General features: G+C 30.7%; 2 protein-coding genes across 6 annotated transcripts; both read left to right on the top strand.

Annotated features, from left to right (window-relative positions):
- The first annotated feature begins 2,151 nt into the window (after nucleotides 1–2,151).
- Nucleotides 2,152–8,149, top strand: LOC137820378 (polyadenylate-binding protein RBP47C'). The gene is made up of 6 exons (XM_068624443.2): nucleotides 2,152–2,936; nucleotides 4,091–4,556; nucleotides 5,270–5,325; nucleotides 5,419–5,549; nucleotides 5,627–5,723; nucleotides 7,730–8,149. The coding sequence occupies exons 1-6, from the start codon at nucleotides 2,586–2,588 to the stop codon at nucleotides 7,889–7,891; spliced, it is 1,263 nt and encodes a 420-aa protein (XP_068480544.1). The 5' UTR covers nucleotides 2,152–2,585; the 3' UTR covers nucleotides 7,892–8,149.
- A 4,711-nt stretch (nucleotides 8,150–12,860) lies between these two features.
- HEMD (uroporphyrinogen-III synthase family protein) lies at nucleotides 12,861–21,460 on the top strand. 5 transcript variants are annotated; one of them, XR_016515651.1, is made up of 11 exons: nucleotides 12,889–13,182; nucleotides 14,523–14,610; nucleotides 15,572–15,638; nucleotides 16,604–16,722; nucleotides 17,898–17,981; nucleotides 18,077–18,174; nucleotides 18,269–18,361; nucleotides 18,476–18,531; nucleotides 19,320–19,405; nucleotides 19,765–19,896; nucleotides 21,128–21,460. XR_016515651.1 is itself a non-coding variant. In XM_068625439.2 (9 exons), exons 1-9 carry the CDS (start codon nucleotides 12,976–12,978, stop codon nucleotides 21,180–21,182), a joined length of 903 nt encoding a protein of 300 aa, XP_068481540.1. In that variant the 5' UTR covers nucleotides 12,861–12,975; the 3' UTR covers nucleotides 21,183–21,460. The 5 variants fall into 5 exon arrangements, 3 of the variants coding, with proteins under 3 accessions (XP_068481540.1, XP_090151581.1, XP_090151582.1); XR_016515650.1 differs by lacking the exon at nucleotides 18,077–18,174; XM_068625439.2 differs by lacking the exons at nucleotides 17,898–17,981; nucleotides 18,077–18,174 and having other exon boundaries at nucleotides 12,861–13,182.
- The last annotated feature ends 310 nt before the right edge of the window (nucleotides 21,461–21,770 follow it).

The following is a 21,770-nucleotide window of genomic DNA, read 5'->3' as shown; positions in this document are numbered from 1 at the left end:
GTCACATTAAACCTTTTTAGGCCTCTAATTCCTATGCTCCTCCTATATATTTTCCTATATATTTTGATTTACATATTTTCTCCAACTTTAACCATCCATGCTACCCCCATTTAACATCTAAAAAAAAACTTGAGATAAATATACTTCACTTGTTTGAATGCATTTAGAAGTTGTTTTGCCAAAAAAAATCTACATATTGTGTAATAGCCCAAAACAATTCAAAAGGGCATCATAAAACTTGTCTAATAAAGGTCACAAAGCAAGTGCTACCAGTAGTTGAAGGTCAAATAGGTGTAAGATAGAACTCTTGGAAGTTGAATAGTCATGATATCGATTGTTGCAATTGTTTTATTTACTTAAGCTTGTGAATATTTTCTTGGTATGCCTCCTTTTGCTTTAGCGGGTGAACTATGTAGAATTAGAATGGATTGATTCCGAAGTGGAGTTTTTTTATGAAATTAATCTCATTCATGGATTCTCATGCCATATTATGGCAAGTTGTGATGTGATTTCGAAGTTGTTACTTAATTTAGAGGATACACAAAATTTACCCATCTTTTTCATAAATAGATTAATTGAAGACTTTTCATATTTAATTAGTTAGATTATCTTGTTGAATGTAGTTGAATCAACCAACTGTGCGTATAGTTCCAATCACATAGCCAACTTCTATTACACCTAGGATTATGAAAAAAAATTCAAATGTTTAAATCTAATTTATAACCATACTAATTTAAATCATTTTAAGTTTATTTCAATAAAACTGAAAATTCATATTTTTTAATTTTAAATATAATCCAATTAATTAGATTTAGATTGAATATGGATTTTTTTATTTAAAAAAGAGAGTGATATTTATCCTAAATTTTGTTTGGATAATATATAAAAAAAATTATTGCTTGGAATATAACATAATTTTTTATTATAATAAAGTTAAGTTTTATTTATCACATAATTTTTTTAAAACTATATATATATATATATATATGTCAATAAGCAATAGATTGCCATATTAAAAGTTAACATACACATATAATATGTATAAATGTTCATATTGTCACAATATCAAAAAAATGAGAAGTTTTATGAATTAAGTAATAAAAAAACGTAATACATAAATGAAAAAGGGGAAAAAAATCACTTCAAATAATTAAATGTTTTTTTCATCCAATCAACCATCATATTATAAATAACTATACGCGATACTTTTTTTAAAAAAATTGACAATTTAATTCTCAAAGATATCTTAATTATTTTCTAAAAAATTGTAGAAACTAAATTAATTCAAAGAAAAAGGATATGTACACATTTTTGTCTTCAACAAATTTAAATTCCTACATATAAGTCATCTTACAATTAAGGGCACCCTGGGTTTAAGTTATAATTCTCATTTTCCTTTTTAATCTATATCCATCTATCTCATGAACAAAGATGCAGATAAAATTTATTTCCATGTTTTTCATCTCAAAAATCTGTTTGCATTTAAAGTTGTACACAAATGAAATAATTTGAGGAGTCAAGTGATAAAACAAAATTAAAGATAATATAATATATTTTTAAAAAACATACAATAATTTCTTAACAGAATCATGTTATTTTGGAATAATAATTAAAAATAGGCAGCTGGGTTCTTTCTTCACGTTTGGTGTAAAAGGCTATTCACTTTTTTTGTGTGGATGAAAGGGCTCTTTATTAAGTTTATTAAGATAATACAGTATTTTGTTACGTTTAAAATTTAAAAATTATATTAAAGTCAAGGTTACAAAATAAAACAAGAAAAAAAAATAGTATTCTATTGTGTGACTAATTGATTTTAATATTTAATAAAAAGATTTATGGTCTTAAAAAAAACTGATACATTTTTTTCTAGAAATTAAAAAGAAACAAAACAATGCATAAGGATATGGAAAGTGGTAGTACGGTGAGGCAGATAGTATGGTAGCATAGCATAGTCCTGAATCATGTGATCTGATTCCAAGGCAATCTACCCTGCCGTTAGTTTTCACTGCCATCAACTTCCCAACATCACTGACCACGGTAACATAAGTTGTGTAGGTTAAAGTTAAACTGCCACACACACACACGAATGAATAAATAAAAAATAATAATAGTAATAATAATATAATATATAAATAAATAAATAAAAGATAAGAAAGAATGCAGTGAAGAGTGAGGGAAAGAAAGGAAGAGGTGGCGGCGGATCCTGGAGAGAGAGGGAAGCGAAGTTAGCGAAGCATAGTAAGAGTGTTATGCATATCCCTGATTAATAGATCCAACGGTTGAGCTAGCGTCCCAGCATTTGATCCCAAGGGTGGAAAGGGGAACCGCTTTCACGAAGCCAACCAAAGAATCCGTCATCCTCATCATAAATCATAAATCATAAATCATCATCCTCCTCTTAGACCCTTACCGCGACCTCTCTCAAAATCCAGATTCAATCCTTCTCTCTCTTTCTCTCTCACTTCACACATACTCTGGTAACCAACTCCACCGTTTCTATTTTTATTTATTTATTTATTTTCGGTGAAAGAAGGAGAAGGAACAACCGAGAGAGGCGCTTGTCGTAACGGTAATTGAGAAAAAAGATGCAACCAACATCGAACGGCTCTGATTCGCAAGCCACGGAGCAGAACCAGCAGACCACGCTGCCGCCACCGCCGCAGCCTGTGCCCGTCCCGCCGCAGTGGCTCCCGATGCAGTACCCCGCGGCTGCCATGGTAATGCAGCATCACATGATGCCGCCTCAACATTATGCCGCGCCGCCGCCGCCACCGCAGCCCTACGTCGCCTACCACCAGTACCAGCAGCAGCTCCCGCACGTGCCGCACGCGCACCATCAGGGATCCAGCGCCGAGAACAAAACCGTATGGGTCGGCGATTTGCATCATTGGATGGACGAAAATTATCTCCACCGCTGTTTCGCATCGACCGGCGAGGTCCTTCTCTCCCTGTGTATATATGTTTTCTCGCACAACACGTTAACGCACACTGTATACTAGTGTTTTTTACTGATTGTTCTGATGTTTTTTTAAACTTCAAAACTGTTCCGGTTGGTTATTTTGTTTTAAAAGGCTGGTTTCAAATCAACATTATTGTGAGCTGAGGATTCTGACGTGGATTTTTAACAATTGGATTGGCGTTTCTGTGTTATGATGGGGTATATTGAGTTTTTTGCATGGTTCGGTTTGGTTCAGTGTCAACCTCGGCAATGTAAGAAGAAAGGATATATAGTCCTCCATTTTTTATTATTTTTTTTCTTTTTGTAATCATATGATCTAAATGTGATATTCTTTTTGTTTTTCTAAACATGCTAATTGAAGTTTAGAATAAGAATGGACTTTTCAAATTGATTTTGTGTTATTTGAAACATTCATCCTGTTTGCAAATCATGTAGCCAACCTGAACCTGTTTAATAAGTTTTATTGTTTTTATTGTGTTACTTGAAATTTTGTTTGAAACCTTGTACATGTCACAGTGAATAGTGAACAGTTTAGGTAGTTTGCATTAGATTCTAAGTTCAAAGATGAATGTTGCCTTTAATTATAACCAAAATGTATGAGAAATAGTTTTCTTTCATCTACACCACGCTGGAATGAAGCACAGATAAATCCTTTTTTCAGTCTTGTTTTCTGCATCTTACCTGTTCAATTAGCTCTTCTCTAATTCTATTTTCTGACATTTTAAGCTATGTATAAACTTAGGTGGTGCCATTTGATTCAATTTAATTATATTTGAATAGGTGGGAAGTCCTGGGGGTTAAGTGTCTGTGTGCACAAATCTGAAGTCTTTTGGTGTGATAAATTTGATTCGTATTATTTGAAGTATGAAAAATTAGGATTTAAGTGATTTTGAAGCTTTTTGTCTCTGTTACTTGGGTTGGGCTTCAGCAATGAAGGTTCTAGACATAGGTACAGTTATTGCAGGTAAGCTAATTTTAACTAAAAAAGGTGATTCAGTGTCATTCATCTGCTAGTGTCATTTTGAAGTATGAATAAACATTAATCTGATTATTCAAATATTTGTTTGTTATGATGGAAACTGGCTGGTTCTTGAGCTTTTCATATTGCTTACTATTGCACATTTTTTTCAGATTTCTTCCATTAAGGTTATTCGAAATAAGCAGACTGGTCTATCAGAGGGTTATGGATTTGTGGAATTTTATTCCCATGGCACAGCTGAGAAAGTTTTGCAGAATTATGCTGGGATATTGATGCCTAACACAGAGCAACCTTTTCGCCTGAACTGGGCATCATTTAGCACAGGAGACAAGCGTTCAGATAATGTTCCTGATCTTTCTATTTTTGTAGGAGATTTAGCTGCTGATGTTACAGATAGCATGTTGCATGAAACTTTTTCTAATAGATACCCATCTGTTAAAGCTGCAAAGGTTGTTTTTGATGCCAACACTGGGCGATCAAAGGGTTATGGTTTCGTCAGGTTTGGAGATGATAACGAGAGGTCTCAGGCTATGACTGATATGAATGGTGTTTACTGCTCTAGCAGACCTATGCGTATTGGTGCTGCAACTCCTAGGAAAACCTCTGGCTATCAACAAGGTACGCCAAATCCCTGACATTGCTTCTGGTATGTGAATTATATTCTTTAAAAGAAAGACAACAAAAAAGATATTATAAATTCAATTTAAAGAAAATATTACTATTGTTTCCTGTTTTACCCTCAATTTACATGTTTTGCATCATGTTGCTGCTGATAAACATTGGAAGCCTATTTTTATTGCTCATGTGAGTTATATGCATGAATTCATTGTTGGAGTGGTGATTTCAGCTTGATGTTATTTGTTCCTCAGTAGGCAAGTAGCTGATTTATAGAACTCACGGAATCTTTGTTTTCCTAATAACTCTTTTGTTTTAAAGTTGTTTTCTAAAACAATTCAATACTCAGTATTTAGCAATCAATTTCATATCTAGACTCTATTAAATTTTAAAAAAAAAATCGCAGTGTTTTAAAAAACAAAAAATAGAAACAATGGGAATTTTGTTCTCACTCTCTCTTCTGTCATCTTTACTGTTATATTCAAGTGTCCAAGAGTAAACTTTTAGAAAACAGAAATGTGTACAGGAACAAACACTTGCAAATGTACACAGAAACAAACAAATTTAGAAAACATAACTGTTTCCGGAAACAGTAAACAAACAAGGTCTATGTCACTCAAATTTAACTTTTACATTGTTTGTCGTGTGCTTGCTGCTACAAAAGTCTGAAATAACTGTACTAGTTGAGCGTTGATTTGGTCCCTTTATTTATATAGGAAGTCAGTCAAATGGCACATCCAACCAATCCGAAGCTGATTCTACGAACACAACTGTAAACTTTTCAGCTTTTCATTATTAGGTTCTTTTTTCAACCATAAACAAAATTGATTTGTCACTATATTTCTGTTCATTGATTCAATTATAGATATTTGTCGGAGGTCTTGACCCTAATGTTACTGCTGAAGATCTTAGGCAGCCATTCTCCCAGTATGGTGAGATAGTCTCTGTTAAGATACCTGTTGGAAAAGGTTGTGGTTTTGTACAATTTGCAATCAGGTAGGAATCCTGACCCTGTCATTAAATCTTAACATACTCACAGATAACATGGTTTTTTATTACAATGACCATTCCAGAAATAATGCTGAAGAGGCATTGCAGAAGCTAAATGGGACAACTATTGGCAAACAAATGGTTCGCCTTTCGTGGGGCCGCAATCCGGCTAATAAGCAGGTAATCTCTGTCAAAACATGCTGGGAAATATGTTCTCATTACCATTTTATCAGGTCTACTAATCTACTGGAAGGAACTAGTTCCATCAAGTATGACTTGCCTGTTATTACACGTGCTGCTTGAGAAAATAGTTGTTTGTTTTCTGGTGTCTTAGAAAGTTAAAAAAAAAAACAATTTTATAACACAATTTAAGCTTTTCCAAAAGCCAATTTACACTATAGAAAAATGTTCATTTGGTTCGCTCCTGATAAAATCAGTAAAGCATAGGTTGTTGTAATCACTGTACGGCATATTCTTTTTATAGGAAATGAGAGAGAAAGGAAAGAAAATGATTAAAACGTTAGATGCTTTTCTAAGATAATTGGTAGAAAAGAAAGGAAAAAATTAAAAATTTTATTTCCACTTTTGATTTTTAAGGAAGTGAAAAAAATATATTATATAGATACTGTTAACTTGTATAAAAAATGTGTTAAAATGATGTTATTTTTGTCCTTTGTGCATAAAACAGCGCCTTTTTTTTTTCTTTTTTCTTCTTCAATTTGAGAAGATTATAAAACATACATGTCCTGCAATTTTTTTTTTATCAGTTTTCCATCGCTAAAACACTATCAAACAAGAGAAAGAAAACAAGGTCTTGTTCCCTTTCTCATTCCTTCATTCTAAACAATTCAATGGGAAGTATATTAATAAATCCTATTCGTATATGTATATTACTTTTTTTCTTGAAAAAAGACAATTATTATCAGGTTAGAATTTTTGAAAGTTAGAATTTAAATAAAGTTCTTTATTATTTACAAATGATTACACATGTTTTTCTTATAAATTCCCCAATATATTCTTAATGAAGATTATTTAATGTTAGAACTCCTCATATGTTACCATTTGAATTGAGATATCAATAATATAATTATAAATGTTATCCTTTATTTGAAATACTTAAGGGTATAATTTTTAACATTTTTTTCTTAAAAATAAAAATATATGGAAAATTATATATATATATATATGTGTATATATATATGTATATATATATATATATATATATGTATATATATATATAGAGAGAGAGAGAGAGATCTATTGTTTAGTTTGCTTATCTGCCATTCATTTATATATGAATGATGTAAAATCTTTTTAATACTGTTAATTATTAAATAATAAATCTTTATTTTCAAACATTGAAATCTATTCGTTTTTATTTAGCTTTTGTTTTTACAAAATATGAGTTATAAATATGTATTTATTGTTTTTATACAATCATAAATGAATTGAATTGACTGAAAATAATATATACTTTCTCTTCTCTTTTTTTTAAGAAAAAAACCAAGAAATACAATAAAGTTTCTTAAATAAAATAAATCCTATTCGTATATGTATATTACTTTTTATTATAAAGTTATAAATATGTATTTATTGTTTTTATACAATCATAAATGAATTGAATTGACTGAAAATAATATATACTTTCTCTTCTCTTTTTTTTAAGAAAAAAACCAAGAAATACAATAAAGTTTCTTAAATAAAATATTTATAAGTTTTTTATTTTACTCTTTTTTCTATATCATAATAAATACATATATTTAAATTAATTAAATATTAGATAAAAAGTGAGGGTTAAATCATTAAAGAATAATTAATATTGTTTTTAATTTTGAAAATAGCAATTAAAGAACAGGATATATTTCTGGATAAGGGATTAACATCAGTCACGTATTAACTTACTCCTCTGTGTCTACAAAATTCCTACACATGATTAATTATACCCGAATTATTTTATGATAGACACTGATCAAGTAGAGTTTAATATATTTTGTTAAACTGACAGTTAACATCTTACTCAACAAATAAAAACAATGTGCAGACATACATTTTAGTTTCTCCTAGTATTGGATAAAGCTTCTGGTTGATTTGCTCTATAAAATGCAAAGTTTCCAGCATATTTGTTTTGGTGGTGTCTAACATTAAATTGCAATTGCAATTATTGCATGTGTTCATGTTTGGGTCAGTTTAGAGGAGATTTCGGCAGTCCTTGGAGTGGGGCGTATTACGGGGGACCTGTTTATGATGGTTATGGGTATGCTTTACCACCTCCTCATGACCCCAGTATATATGCTGCTGCTTATGGGGCATACCCTATTTATGGAGGACACCAGCAGCAAGTAAGCTGAGTGCAGTGCAGTGCAGGATTAGGACTTACAACAGCATCTCGCCCTTGAACAACCACATTAACATTCTCCCTTGTAACTTGCTTGATCTGTTGAATTCTGAAGAATCCCTCCTAATTGTGGAGTGGAGTTGAATTTTGATAACCAAAGGTAGGAATTCAATTAATCATTCGTTTAGACTCTGTAGGAGGAATGGGGATTTAAACTTGTTTGTTCGAATAATTAAGTATGCTTAAGTTTGTCCTCTTCCTTGCATTTAAATTGTTTCTAGTGTCTTATAGTCGGTTGTTTAGATGTTTTCTTTAACTTCCAATAGAAGGAAATAAAAAAATTACAAACTCAAATTAGCTTGAATTTAAGTTAAAAATCAGTTTTTGAAAATGTTAGTTTATATAGAATTCTTTTTATCATCTTTTACTATGAAGGTCTTTACAAAAGTTACAAGTTTGTGGAATGAAATTCATTGTAGCTCTTATAGCTTATGAGTCCTTACTTCTTTCAAAGCTTTTTTCTTTTTATCCAGATTTGGATCTTTATACATTTGGTAACCAATTCAAATCTGCGAACATTTATATTAAAGTTTGTAATTTAAGTTTGGGTTAAACTTTAAGGGTGATTACCAGGAAATGAATCTGATAAGTGAAAAGTATACTTGAAATATTTGTAAAAAATTTAAGAAATTAAAAGATGATGTTATTTTTATCTAAATCATTAATTTGTTGTCGTATTAAATGATTTAATAAAAGTAACCATATGTTTTTCTTAATTAAAAATAATTCAAAAAAGTTAGTTTTGTATGAGAATATTTTTGTGACAATTGCTTAAAAATTATTTTATCAGGTTTTTACTGAGAATTTTATTTTTTTAATAAGTAAACCAAATATGCAACACTTTGTTTTCTTATCTTTATATTTATGAAAAACTGAAAATTTCCTTGACAAATGTTTCTTAAATTTTAAAAAATGTTTATTTTAAAACTAGTATGGATTTTGATTTTATAAATTTGATTTTCTTTTGTAAAGTTTCAATGTAACTTTTTTTATATACTAATGAAACATGTTATATTTTGTTTTCTAAATGTTTAATCTAAGCAAATATTGATGATTTGGGATGAAACAAAATATTAGGTTTTAGTTAAAAAATATATATATTAACTTCAGTTTTATTTTTGACATTTTTTTATATTTAAGTAAAAGTAAGATCTATAGTAAACCATAATTGACTTAAAAGTTATAATAAATCATATTTTCTTAACTTCAAACTAAATTTTAGTTTTTTTTACCAAAATCAAAATTGCAAGTTTAGTCAGATGCACAGTGGCAAACGAAAGAGAGAGGAAAGCTTAGTGCGAATAGCCTTGTAACTGGTATAGATGGTAACACACAACAAAATTTTCCAACTATACTTACCCATAACATATATATTATATAGTTTATAGATTATATAAATTAATTGTGATTAACATATAAGTTAATAAACCTTTAGAATTAAGTCAACCGATCTTAATTACCTTTTATTATATTTTTAATATATTTTTTTTACATCATAAAACTTACATAATTATATTATTAACTCCTTGATGGTAATTAATTTGAAAATATAACTCAAAACAAAATTAAATACAAAGATAAAGATAAAGAACATTATATATCCTATATAAAAGAAATATGATATGATAAAAAATAACAAACAAGAGAAGGGTGAAATCCCTCATGAATACAATCATCGACCATCTTCGAGTTTAACTGATATCAATTATATGCTCATACTGAAAAACATTACCTCTTAAGTAGAAGACCACACAAACATGTATTGTGTGGAGTTTCCCTGTATGGAAAACACAACCGGTTAGTTAGTTATTTTTTGAGTAAAAAAATTTAACCGCCCGTAGAAAAAAAAAGGACTATTGTGTCTCTGGAATATGAGGAAAGAAGTTTAATATTAATTTTTTTTTCTGCATAGGTAGTAAAAGGAAGTGGTGGGTTTGGGTAGACAATGAGAATCTGTAATAGGTGCTGTGTGTCGACGTTGATCTTAGCAACTTGCTTTTGCTTTTATATCATCAACAACAGAGAAAAAGCAAGTTGCTTCTTTCCACATTAAGCAATTTTTAATAACGCCATGGAACACCCTATCATTTGTTTATTCTGCAGTAATAAAATACAGGTTTTCATCATCGATATATTTTAATTGAATTCATGTAACATTGTTTTAAAAGAATAATGTTTAGGTACCGTATGGCCATTATTACCAAGCTAGGTTGCGGCCGAATTTCACATATTACGAGCTATATTATTTTCATTTTTAGAAAAAAATATATATAAGATTTTGGATAGGATTGAAAATATTTTATTTCCATAATACACAGTGAACAGTTGAAAACAAATTTAAAGAAACCAATACCTGGAAATTCAACAGAAGACACTAATTAATTGCGAAATAATAACATAACGTGGAGAACGTAATGTACTGCATTGTAAAAATTAAAGGTTTCATGTTGATGAATGATTGAATGGTACATGGTTACTTTTAAATAAATATCCAGAGTAATGATAATTGTATTTTTTTATAATGTAATTCTTAATACTATTATTTTAATATTTTTTATATAATTTAATTATAAATTTTCTTTTTTATTATATATTTACTAAGTTGTATACAATTGTCATTAATCGTCGTCAAAATATTATTTCTCAATATATGAATAGATATTTTTTATTAAAAAACTTTCTATAAATTTAATGCATTCATATCACTGATCATGATTTTTGGTGCACGTTAGGTTATTCTTTCTTTTTCTAAGAGTTGAAACCTTTTTGTACTTTTGATTAAGTAGGGGAAGTTACTTTTATTTTTCAATATATAGATTACAATATTTGAATGTAAAGGTAGCATGTTCTAAAATTCTCTTGCAAAGTTGTTTTGTTAAGTAAAAGATGTGTTATTTGATAAAAATAATTTGAAGTTTAAATAATTTAAAAAGTGTTTGATTGTGGGGGTGTATTTTGAAGTTTCACAGTCTTGAAATGTTTGATTACATTGTGACTTCAATGAGACTACATGTTATATTTGAGCAATACAAAATCATAGAAATCTATTGATTGTATAAATGTTGCAAAATTTTATATTGATGCTGAGAATGGTTGTAGGTTTCAATTGGATTGGTTGGATGAGACTTAGATTTCCAATATTTTTGCTCAAGCGGAAATAGAACAAAAATCTAAGCTTAGATTCGTTTATATTTTCGCTCAAACAAATAAATTTTTGCTCAAATGCAAATAGTATTGTAACTAAGTGTAGTTTTGACCCAAATTTCGTTAAAGTTAAAATTTTATTATAATTGAACCTAGTATCGACCATTTTTCACTTAAGTGAAGCAATCTTCACTCAAACTTAAGTCATTTTCGCTCAAGTAGATTCATTTTCACTAAAGCTAAAAAAAATAAAATTTGTTTTTAAAAGGTTGTTTATTACTTTAGTTAAATTATATGTAAATTTTAATTATATATATTTGAAACATTAATTTTATTTATTTGTATATTTTTTTTTTATATATTTTGAATTGTTTTGAAAATCTACATTTTTATGTGATTGATTGTTATATTGATAAGATATATGAACTAGGAATCATGTGAGTGAAATTAAAACATAATATTTTCAAGAATAAAAGTACCATGTTGAAATTGTTTAGAATGTGCATTGAAATATATATTAATCTATAAGGAGATATTCGAACTCTACAAGTATATTAGAATCACATAAATGAAGATTATTAGGTGGTGAAAGTCAAATGAGATTCATATGATTAACTCTGCAACTGGTATGACAGGTCATATAGATTAACCATGTTATATAAGGAAACTTAATTCATATGTACATGTAGATGCGTGGAGAGTTATCAGAGCGGGGTAATATGACAAAGAGTTATCAGAGCGGGGTAATATGACAAATGCAAGTTTATGAGTGAAATTCAACGCACGATTCTTTCGATAGCGGAATAGTGTTTATGTATGTATGTCAGTGAATTTCTAACATTAATAATATTGAATATGAGTTATTTATAAATACTTGATTGTTGTAATTGATCAAGTGTAAGATTCACATGGTGATTGTATTTCTTAAAAACTAAAATTATAGTTGAAAATTTTAAAAATCTATAGCTTACCTTAATTTTACTTTGTATTTATTTTAAAATATATGATGATATGTTATAAGTGGAAAAACTACACAATAAACAATTTGAACTTACATATTACTCGTGATGTTTTATTTTAATATATATGTTTAACTTAAGATCGATATATTTTTAGAGTATTATTTCATAATTATATATATAAATTAACATGCATGAGATAATATTCTAGGAATGTTACAAAAGTCAATAGTCAAACTAAATTATAAACTTACAATGAAGGTAATGATAAATTTGTCGATAATTATAAGTTAAATTAGAATTATAGTGGGTTTAATTTGTTACTAATATTAGACAAAAACAAGAAAGTGGAAAACTGATATCTTTAATGTCAGCTTGCAGGGGAGATAAAAAAGGGCAAATGGAAATATGAAAATAAAAATAGAATAAAATAAAAACATTTGATTTTAAAATAAAGAAGAAAAAAAATGTACGAAAAATAGAATAATTCCACACTTCAAAATTCTATATTCTCTGGACCAAACATTTACTTATATATTTATTTGGTCTTGGTTTGGATGGTACTGTTGCTGGAAGGTAGGGCACAGAGCAGAGCAATGAGGTTGTAGTCGGAAGAAGCAGGTTTGGGTCGGGTTGGGAGATTGGGACGCAAATCCCCACCGTTAATCTCATCATTGCAATTCAACCAAGAACACGCTAAACGGAATCACTACTATCGATATCTCCCAACCACCGCCTGCCACGTTGCATGCATTTGTTCCAACTCCACCTCATCTTAATCCTAATTTAATAGTTTTGTGTCGGTTGATATTTTGGGCAGTTCGTGAATTTATTAATTATTTAATAATAAAATAAAGCAAAGCAGAGAAACGGGTCGAGTTTTGATAGCGTAGCTGGACTCGGAGCTACTTCCTTTGCTCAACACGTTACAATAATGGCACACTTTTCTCTCTCCCCTCTCTCCTTTCCATCTTCTCCTCTTCCACTGCGACGGCCAATCTTTCTCGCTCCCTCACCAAAAACCGCCGCCGCTTCCGTCACCGACGCCGTTTCCACGTCCACTTCCTCTTCCGCTTCGAATTACGCGCCCGTCGTCGTCACCAGAGAGCGCGGAAAGAACGCTAAGCTTATCGCCGCGCTGGTACTCGCTTCTGTTCACTCACTTAACCTTTCGCTGCTACGATTTGTTTTTATTGGACCGCATTACAATGTGCTTAATCTTATGGACTCGAACTCTAACGAGTTGGCTGTGCCATGTTTTCCGTGTTTCATTCTCATTCCTATGCTTGTGTTTCCTGCAATCCGAACATGTTTTTTTGCTTTCTCTCTCACCTATTTCCAGTATTGAAGTTACCTGTCTCTAGGAACTGAGTGCCATTCCGTCCTCTAGGTGTTTGATTAAAGGTTGAACTGAATGGTTACAATATGAACTGCTTTCTGTGGTTTTTGCCTTCTTTATTTTTACTGTTATGACTTGTGATTATTATATTACATGTTGAAACTACGAACTCTTAAAACTATAAGGTATTAACTATGAAAGTATTAACAATGATCTAATATATTTTACGTAGTAAATGTCAGAAGTGGTGATTACACTAAGTTGTTGGCTTAACGTTCCGTTAATGACAATTTACTTAACAATCTACAGATTGATGTTTGTGGCCGATCAGTTACAAATTCTTCATCGGTTGATAAATATATGTAATGGTTTGGCATTTCCTTTATCCTATAGAAGTATTCTCAAACGGTTTAAGAGTTTCAGTTTTGTGTTGAACAACAACTGTTGTTCTTCACAATCTTGCTTTCTTAATTGAACCATAAAACAGCTTCGTCATGTTTATTTTTGCTTAACTATGTCAGTGAGGTTTGTTTATCGTAAATTGAAAAGAAATAATAAAACGTTCATCTTTATGCTTTCATCCTTTTGTGCTTCCAATGTTTACTTTTCCCCTGAATATATAAGTGAATTGGCAATCCATTCATATTAAATGTTTCTATTCTGAACCCATTATATAGAAGTTCTATCAATGTTTTTTGCATTTCTCTCTAAAAAAATTGTTGCATAATCCAAATTGGTGTTGCACATACTGTATTTATTTTGTTTATTTTTATTTATCTTCCACCATTGGGAATTTCACACTGAAATTCTTCTATTTTTCCCCAATAAACATTAAGGATGAGGTTTTGTCGGAATCCTCTGCAATATACTCCATGTTTGGGATTAGTTTATTTTGTTTTAAACAGCTTATAATGAAATTCTGAATTAGAAATCTTAAAAAGAATTCCCCAAAAATAATTGGAACCAAACATGCTCTTATATGTTCAGCTAGGTTTGGCGCCAAGGCCATGTCAATAAAATGAAAAGGATCCTCAAATTATAACCACACTTTTTAGCTTGCCCATTAAAGTTTTGTAGTGGACATCAGGTCTGACTAATCATATACACTGAAGCTATTTAGGTAATTCCAATGTTGAGTGCAGGCTAAACATGATATCAATTGTTTGGAGCTTCCACTCATTGAGCACACGCAGGGACCTGATTTAGACAGGCTTCCTTCTGTATTAGGTGGTAAGTTTTAGGAAAAATCATGCCATGAAATTTGAATGTTTTCAAGGTTTGACTTATGCCATTTTTATCTAGTAAAGATAATTATATATTTGATCTTTTACTGGGCCAATTTTTATAATAAATTTATGCATGCTTAATAGGAAGTGGTGACCTAGGAAGCACAAACACCTCAAGCTAACAGTCATATTTGTGTTGTGCACATGTTGGACTCCTTAAATATTTTTAGCTTTATTATTTTTTTAAACTATTATATTGATTCAAACGATAATATCACAACAAATAGATAAGTTATAGCATTTTTTTATGTCTATAATGACTCATGGGCACTTTTAAAACTTTGCAACATAGTTATGCTCACTTTTATAACTTTTTTTTATCTAAGATCTGTATTCTTATGTTAATTTATCACATTGTAAAATAGTCTTGTCTTTGACTTATTGATTCTAATAATTTGTCATATCTTTGTGCATGTTGCATGCATGCATTCTTAGTGGTGACATTTATAATGTAAATTTTTTGATACAATATTGGTGATTGATGAGCTACTTCACATTTCCAATAGTCTCCTTGAAAAGGAGGGTTTATAGCTACAAATGTGTAAAATATGCCTTTATTATCTCCTACTCCGTTTATATTTGAATTATTTGATTATACTTCTTTCTTTATATAATATTTTGATTTTTATATAATCTTTGTGACTCCTATTTATGAGTTGTGGGTCCTCAAGAACTCTGCACGACATTTGTGATATTTTATGTAAAATGTGGTTCTTTGATATATATATATATATATATATATGTATATATATATGTATAGTTTTTTGTCAACATAAAAATTGTTTGCAAATTGCATGTTATATCTCATCCATCTTTTCTGATACAATGACAAGATCAGTCATGCATGTAAGTGCCTTATAATTTTTCACTGATTCGTTACTTCCCCTTATCCTTGATACATGCAGACAATGCATTTGACTGGGTTGTCATAACTTCTCCTGAGGCAGGCTCGGTCTTTCTAGAGGCATGGAGGTAAAGAATCAGTAATTAGAGCAAATTTTCTCTTGAATGAAGTGAATTTTAAACAAATTATTTATTTTGAATTGAATTAAAACATTTTTTCAGAAGTAACCTTTAGTCACATCCAAATGATTTTTAAAATTAATCTGACCATTCTTTAGCCTTCCAAGACAAGCCAAATATGCATTTTGGGCATCTCCATACAAGAGTTATAGTCAGAGTAATCTTGTTCTTATAAGACACCCCACTGGAGGAACATTGATGTAGGATGAATTTAGGATTTTAACTTGTAATAAGACCTTGGTCATAAGAATAAAAAATTGTTCTTTTAAGTTTTGAAAAATTAAAGTGTAAATAAAAAATTATTAAAGTGTGGGTCTTATAAGACCCCTTTGTATTTGAGCAAAAATTGCAAGAAAGTCTTAAACATAATGTGGCATAATGGGATCCAAATAAAGTAAAGTTAGACCCCATAGTATGTCCCTTCCATTTGAGATGTACTTATTAGTTGACAAGTGAAAAAAGTCACAATTTACATGATGGGAGTATTCTAAAGTTTGTAAAGTGTCATGATATTTCTGCTAAATTCTTATCATTTATTTTCTTCGGTGATACCACCCACTTGATATATTTTCTCTTATTACTCTAATTAACTTTTATAGGAGTTTAATAATTTGCATTACTTCCCTTTAACTATGTATTCATATGGGAAGAGGACTTCAAATATCTTGTTATGCAACATGTTATCTTATTATCTAGATCGTGCATTAGTTATCAAAGATGCAAGTGTAAATTATTAAAGATGGTTGTTTATTGTTTGATCTATTTTGTTGATAAATTTTATAGTTTGTTAAATGCAACAATACAAAGAATAACATAAATAACTAAGCATTTGTGCACACTGCAATTTTGTATGATTTTGGTGAACACTTTAATATTTATAATAAATGATTGTCTCTCTTGATTGTTGTACCTAGAGCTTCCGGGATGCCTCATGTCAAGATAGGTGTTGTTGGGACTGGCACTGCAAGCATTTTCGAGGAAACGTTGCAGTCTTCAAACCTATCCCTTGATATTGCCTTTGTGCCATCAAGAGGTATCCATCTGTGTAATTAGGTGTAGGCCGAAACTGAATTTAAATGACTCCTGTCCTGCATTTTACTACCCATAGTCTCACTTCTTTACCTTGATTGACTAAATAAATATATAAAGTAATCTCCTGCATCTCAAATGCTTTAGGCTATTAAAGACAAGTACGGAATAACATGAATAGTTGGTTTAAATATTCATTTAGATTGCTCAGTTGATGCTACTTTAAGTACTTTTCCTTGGATGAGAAAAACAGAAGTTTTAGTCTCTACACCTGCATTTTTGTTGACGACTGGTCTCAACCATTACATATTTGTTAGCACTGCCATATGTGGCTGACATGATTGACAAGTGACAATAATGTGAATGAAAATCTCTTGGTCCCTATAGGTCGTATTACTTTAGGAATACCTGCATGGAACAAAAAAATCAAGTTTTAGTTATTAATACATGATATTTCCATCTTAACATTCTTCCTTAACTCGTTCAAGAAGCCTTGCTAATAATGGTTCAATATGGGTTGGCAGTGTGATTACCAACCACAGGTGGGGATGTCTCCTTTACCAGGGACTACAATGAGCACCTTCTTAGATTTTATGCTTGAATATACTTCCTCTTCTTAACACCCCTACTGCTTCAATCACCAAGTCCATCCCTGGGCATGTAATAGCATACACACACCTTATGACCATGCCAACACCACTCGATTAAACCTTCAAAAGAACATTTAAGAGGAGTACTAGGGGCAAAAGCTGAAGCACTAGGCATTTAGGTTTGAGCTACTACTTCCAATTCTCCAAAACTGATGCACTAACAGATGAAGTCTTAAAGTTTTATCAGTCGTTTGACAAAAGCTGATTATGTATTCAATTCAATACTGATTTTAAGAATTTTGAAGACAACGAATATTTCCAGCTATTGTTTAAGGTTTCCTCCATCTGTGCTTTGTTCTCTAGATAATTGTCATCAGTCACCTTCTGATGAACTTAGGTGTCTATTTCCAACCATTGTTGGGAGACAAGTGCATGACTGTAGTTTTGATGACAAGAGTCTTACATTGACAGAGCCAAGGAAGAACATAATGGCACGGAGCATTCTATATAAAGGACTTACATTTTTCTTTTATACAGGAACTAATTCTTAAGGTAGTGTCCTTATAAGTACCTAATGATTAATTTTCAGCCATGTCATTGCTACATGTCATCCACACCTTGATGCCGTTAACAAAGATTTAATGACAAGGACCATTCTTCAACAAAAATGCAGGTATTGGAACTAAACTTATATTTGTTTTTGTCTAGAGACTCAAACTTAAAGCAGTGTCAACTACATGGACTAAATAAATAGTTTAACCTTAATAGTTTCAAGATATGCTCTAGATAGGGGAGATCACGACTTTGACCATTCCTTTACTTTGGAGGAAATGAAAGATTCTAACCATGATTTTAGCATTTCATTGGTAGGTTTTGTCTCATAGTATTGTTTTTGCCTAACTGCAATTTAAAGCTTCAACTTCTGAAAATGAAACTTATTATGGTTTTGATAATTTCCAGCAACAGGAAAGGTTTTGGCTACTGAGCTTCCTAAGATTGGAAATAAGTGCACCGTTCTGTATCCTGCTTCTGCAAAGGCTGGCAATGAGATTGGTACATAAGATGTCTTATTGCCTTTTAAATAGATACTAGTTTTAAGTTCAGTATTTGGATTAATAAATGTGAAGGCGATGATATGCTAATTGTCTGTGGCATTGATGTAACCAGAGGATGGACTTTCAAACCGTGGATTTGAGGTTACTAGAATGAATACCTATACGACGGTACATTGTTTTAGCCATATTTTCTTCCTTACAAGCCCTGCATATTCTTTTGGTGTTTCATATGATTAGTTGGGTTAAACTATTCAAATTTAATGTTTATTAATGTTAAAACAATTTACTTGTATGTATGTAGGTATTTACATATTTATGTATGTATCTTGTGCATGCGCCCTGTTATGCAGTTTGAAGGAAAAGGTTATAAAAGCAGACAATTGTGTCCTTACAATATGTCTCTTGTATCTTTATTGTTGAGTATTTGACTCTCAAAGCAAGTGGCTCTTTTTGGTTGTCTATTTTTACTGTATAAAATATATGGTTATTGTGTTGGTTTTGATATTAGCTATTAATTAGTTTGTGGTTTAGTTTCTTTCCTGTATCCTATAGAACCTTTGTTGTAGTATGTTTCAGTTTAATTCCACTCTTACAAATACAGTTCTCATTGGCTCTTTTAGTCTTCTATATTTTCTCTTCTTTTTGTTAGAGATAATATATTTTGCTTCTTATAGTTCTTTAATTGTTTCTCGTGCTTCTGCAAAATGCATATACCATAACATTTATTATGTGATGTTTGTAAGTTATAACCTCAGAACATGGGCTGTCTATAAATTATCGGTACAATGGCTTATGTTTTATTGTCATTTTTTTACACAACAATTTGTTTTACATAGCTTTGATCATAACCGATCATTTCTTGCGTTTGGAACAACTTCTAGACTAGAGTGAGCTATTTATGTGTCTCTATCTTTGAGAGATTCACTGCTTCCCCTACTTTGAAACTTCTTTGTCAGGTTCCGGTTCAACATGTTGACCATACGGTTCTAAAGCTAGCACTTGATGCCCCTGTTCTTACAGTAGCTTCACCATCTGCTATTCGGTGAGCTTCTCTTTACTCTATCTTTTTTCCCTTTTAAATTTTTATAATTTTATATTCAGTTCAAACCTTCGGATAGTTTGCTATATTTGAAGTCTATATTCAATTCTATGTAAGGGGGTGAAATGTGTTAAGCTTTCTTAAAGCATCCAATGACTGTTTTCATACCAATTAAGTGGGATACTGTTTTTTACCTTTTCAGAATGACTCCTGGTACTGTATGAATCATGGAAAACTTGCTTTATCTTATTTTGTGCAGTAGAAATAAGTAGGAACGCGTTTCTTAAGAGGTTGTACCTTTTCTGTTTACTCAGTTTCCCCATTGAGATAATTTACCAAGTTCAGTTAATCTGCTGTCACAGTGCCTGGAAGAATATTCTTTCAGATTTGGAGTGGAACAATTCTGTTGCATGCATTGGTGAGACAACTGCCACAATGGCAAGAAGTTTAGGCTTCACTAATGTGTTCTACCCAAAACAACCTGGCCTCGAAGGGTAATCACAGAACCACTTTTTAGTAATTCTTTCTCCGGATCTTTCCTGTGATATTTCTTTGAATAATTATTCCGTACCTGTTTTATTTATGAGTGTTCACTGTGTGGTCATACGGAGAAGGTTTCTTCCTCTTAAAATAATTTTGGAATTGAGTATAGGCTTGGAATATATAAGAATATCTCTAGTTTAAAAGAGAAAACACCATAAGCTTTATCTGCCATTTTGAAGTAACCAAAATTTTAGAATCTTCACGAGATATTCTCAAACTTTCAAAATTCTGCAATCAAATCTTTTCCTCCAGTTAGCTACATGTTACTTGGCACATGGTTATTATTAATTGCACATGATAGTCTCCAATTTGTCAACATTTTCAAAAAAATGAGAGAAGATTTTTTTGCCTATTGATTTCATTTTCTTTGGTTATTATATACTTATTTTGTATAATATAATTTAAATTAAATAAAATATATATTTTCTTACTGACCATTGTTATGCATGTTAATGAAAATGTGCAAATTGCATGATGAATGACGCACTTTGTTAACGGACAGAAGAGTTTTTGTTTGCTAATTTTTATGACCTCACGTCATCCGAAGAGTTCATAGTGGCTATAGCTTAGGATCTATTTGTTCAATTTCCCCTTTTTAAAAAACTTTTTTTTTCTGTTACTGTTGCCTATATTTGACCTGTACATATTGTTTTATTTCGTGTCATGTTTCCTTCTATGCTATTAAGTTGTTGCAGTTGAATTTTTGGGAGTTAACATGAACCTTTGGGAAATTACAGAAATCACTACAAAAATATAGACAATGCCAAATTTCTCTGCTAAAAGGTTGTAGTGAATATGATTATTTTTATATTTTATAGTAAATGAATTTTTATAAGTTCCTTCCGGTAATTAACCCTCTTTTCACCTCCTAATCTATGGGATGCTAAGTTGGTATAGTACATAAAGAGACCCTTTTGCTAGTATAGACAATGAAAATACTAAATTAAATCCTAAATTTTTTACATTATCATTTAATCTTTAATTTTGTAATTTCAGGAACTAAAATTACTATTGTTCGGTAATGTGGACTAAACTGACTACTTGATAAGTTTTAGGACTAAAATCTCATTTTTGTTATATATAGACTTGAATTGACCTATGATAATTTAGTTTATTAGTCCGTTAGACTGGTTTGAGATCCTGTTAATAACATTTGTTTTCTGGTAACCTTCTTCCTGACAGCTGGGTAGAAAGCATTCTGGAAGCATTAGGTTCCTATGATGAATTATTATGGTAGGTCTCAGCCCTTCGCTGCAACCTGGAGATGTTTACAACCGTTTTTCATGCTTCAAGGTTTAATATAATGATTTGGCATAGTGAATGGATAAAATTCATTTTCTTTTCAGTAGTCATTTTTAAGGCTAGATTGATTTAGCTTTAATAAAGTGAGTAGTGTATATTAGGCAATAAAGTGCACTAATAGTCATTGTAATTTATTTAAAGTTTTGTTATATATATGCACTTAGTTTTTAATCACAGATTCTAACCATTAATTTTTTAATTAATGACTATAAATGTACCTTATCTAGTGCACTCCTTCACTTGAAAACTGGACCCTTGTAGGAGTAATGGAGAGGCTATCATCATGAGATAGGTAAATAGTTTCCATGTAAATAGCAATGCCGATATTTCTTCTATCTCTACATTGAGCACTCAATTTGTCCTTAAACAAATTTCCTTGATTTTTAGAAGATTTTTTTTTTGCATTAAATGAGGATTTCTATGTGATAGTTACAATTTCGTATAGGTTTAAATACCTTTTTACTTCATGCAAATCCTTTTTTTTTAATTTTAGTGTATGCGTATTAGATGAGTTTTTAGATAA

The sequence above is a fragment of the Phaseolus vulgaris genome, chromosome 9, assembly GCF_051622355.1.
Source record: "Phaseolus vulgaris cultivar YP4 chromosome 9, ASM5162235v1, whole genome shotgun sequence".
Classification (NCBI taxonomy): Eukaryota; Viridiplantae; Streptophyta; class Magnoliopsida; order Fabales; family Fabaceae; genus Phaseolus; species Phaseolus vulgaris.
Note: the sequence above shows the minus strand (reverse complement) of the source record. Positions and strands in the feature narration are given on the sequence as shown.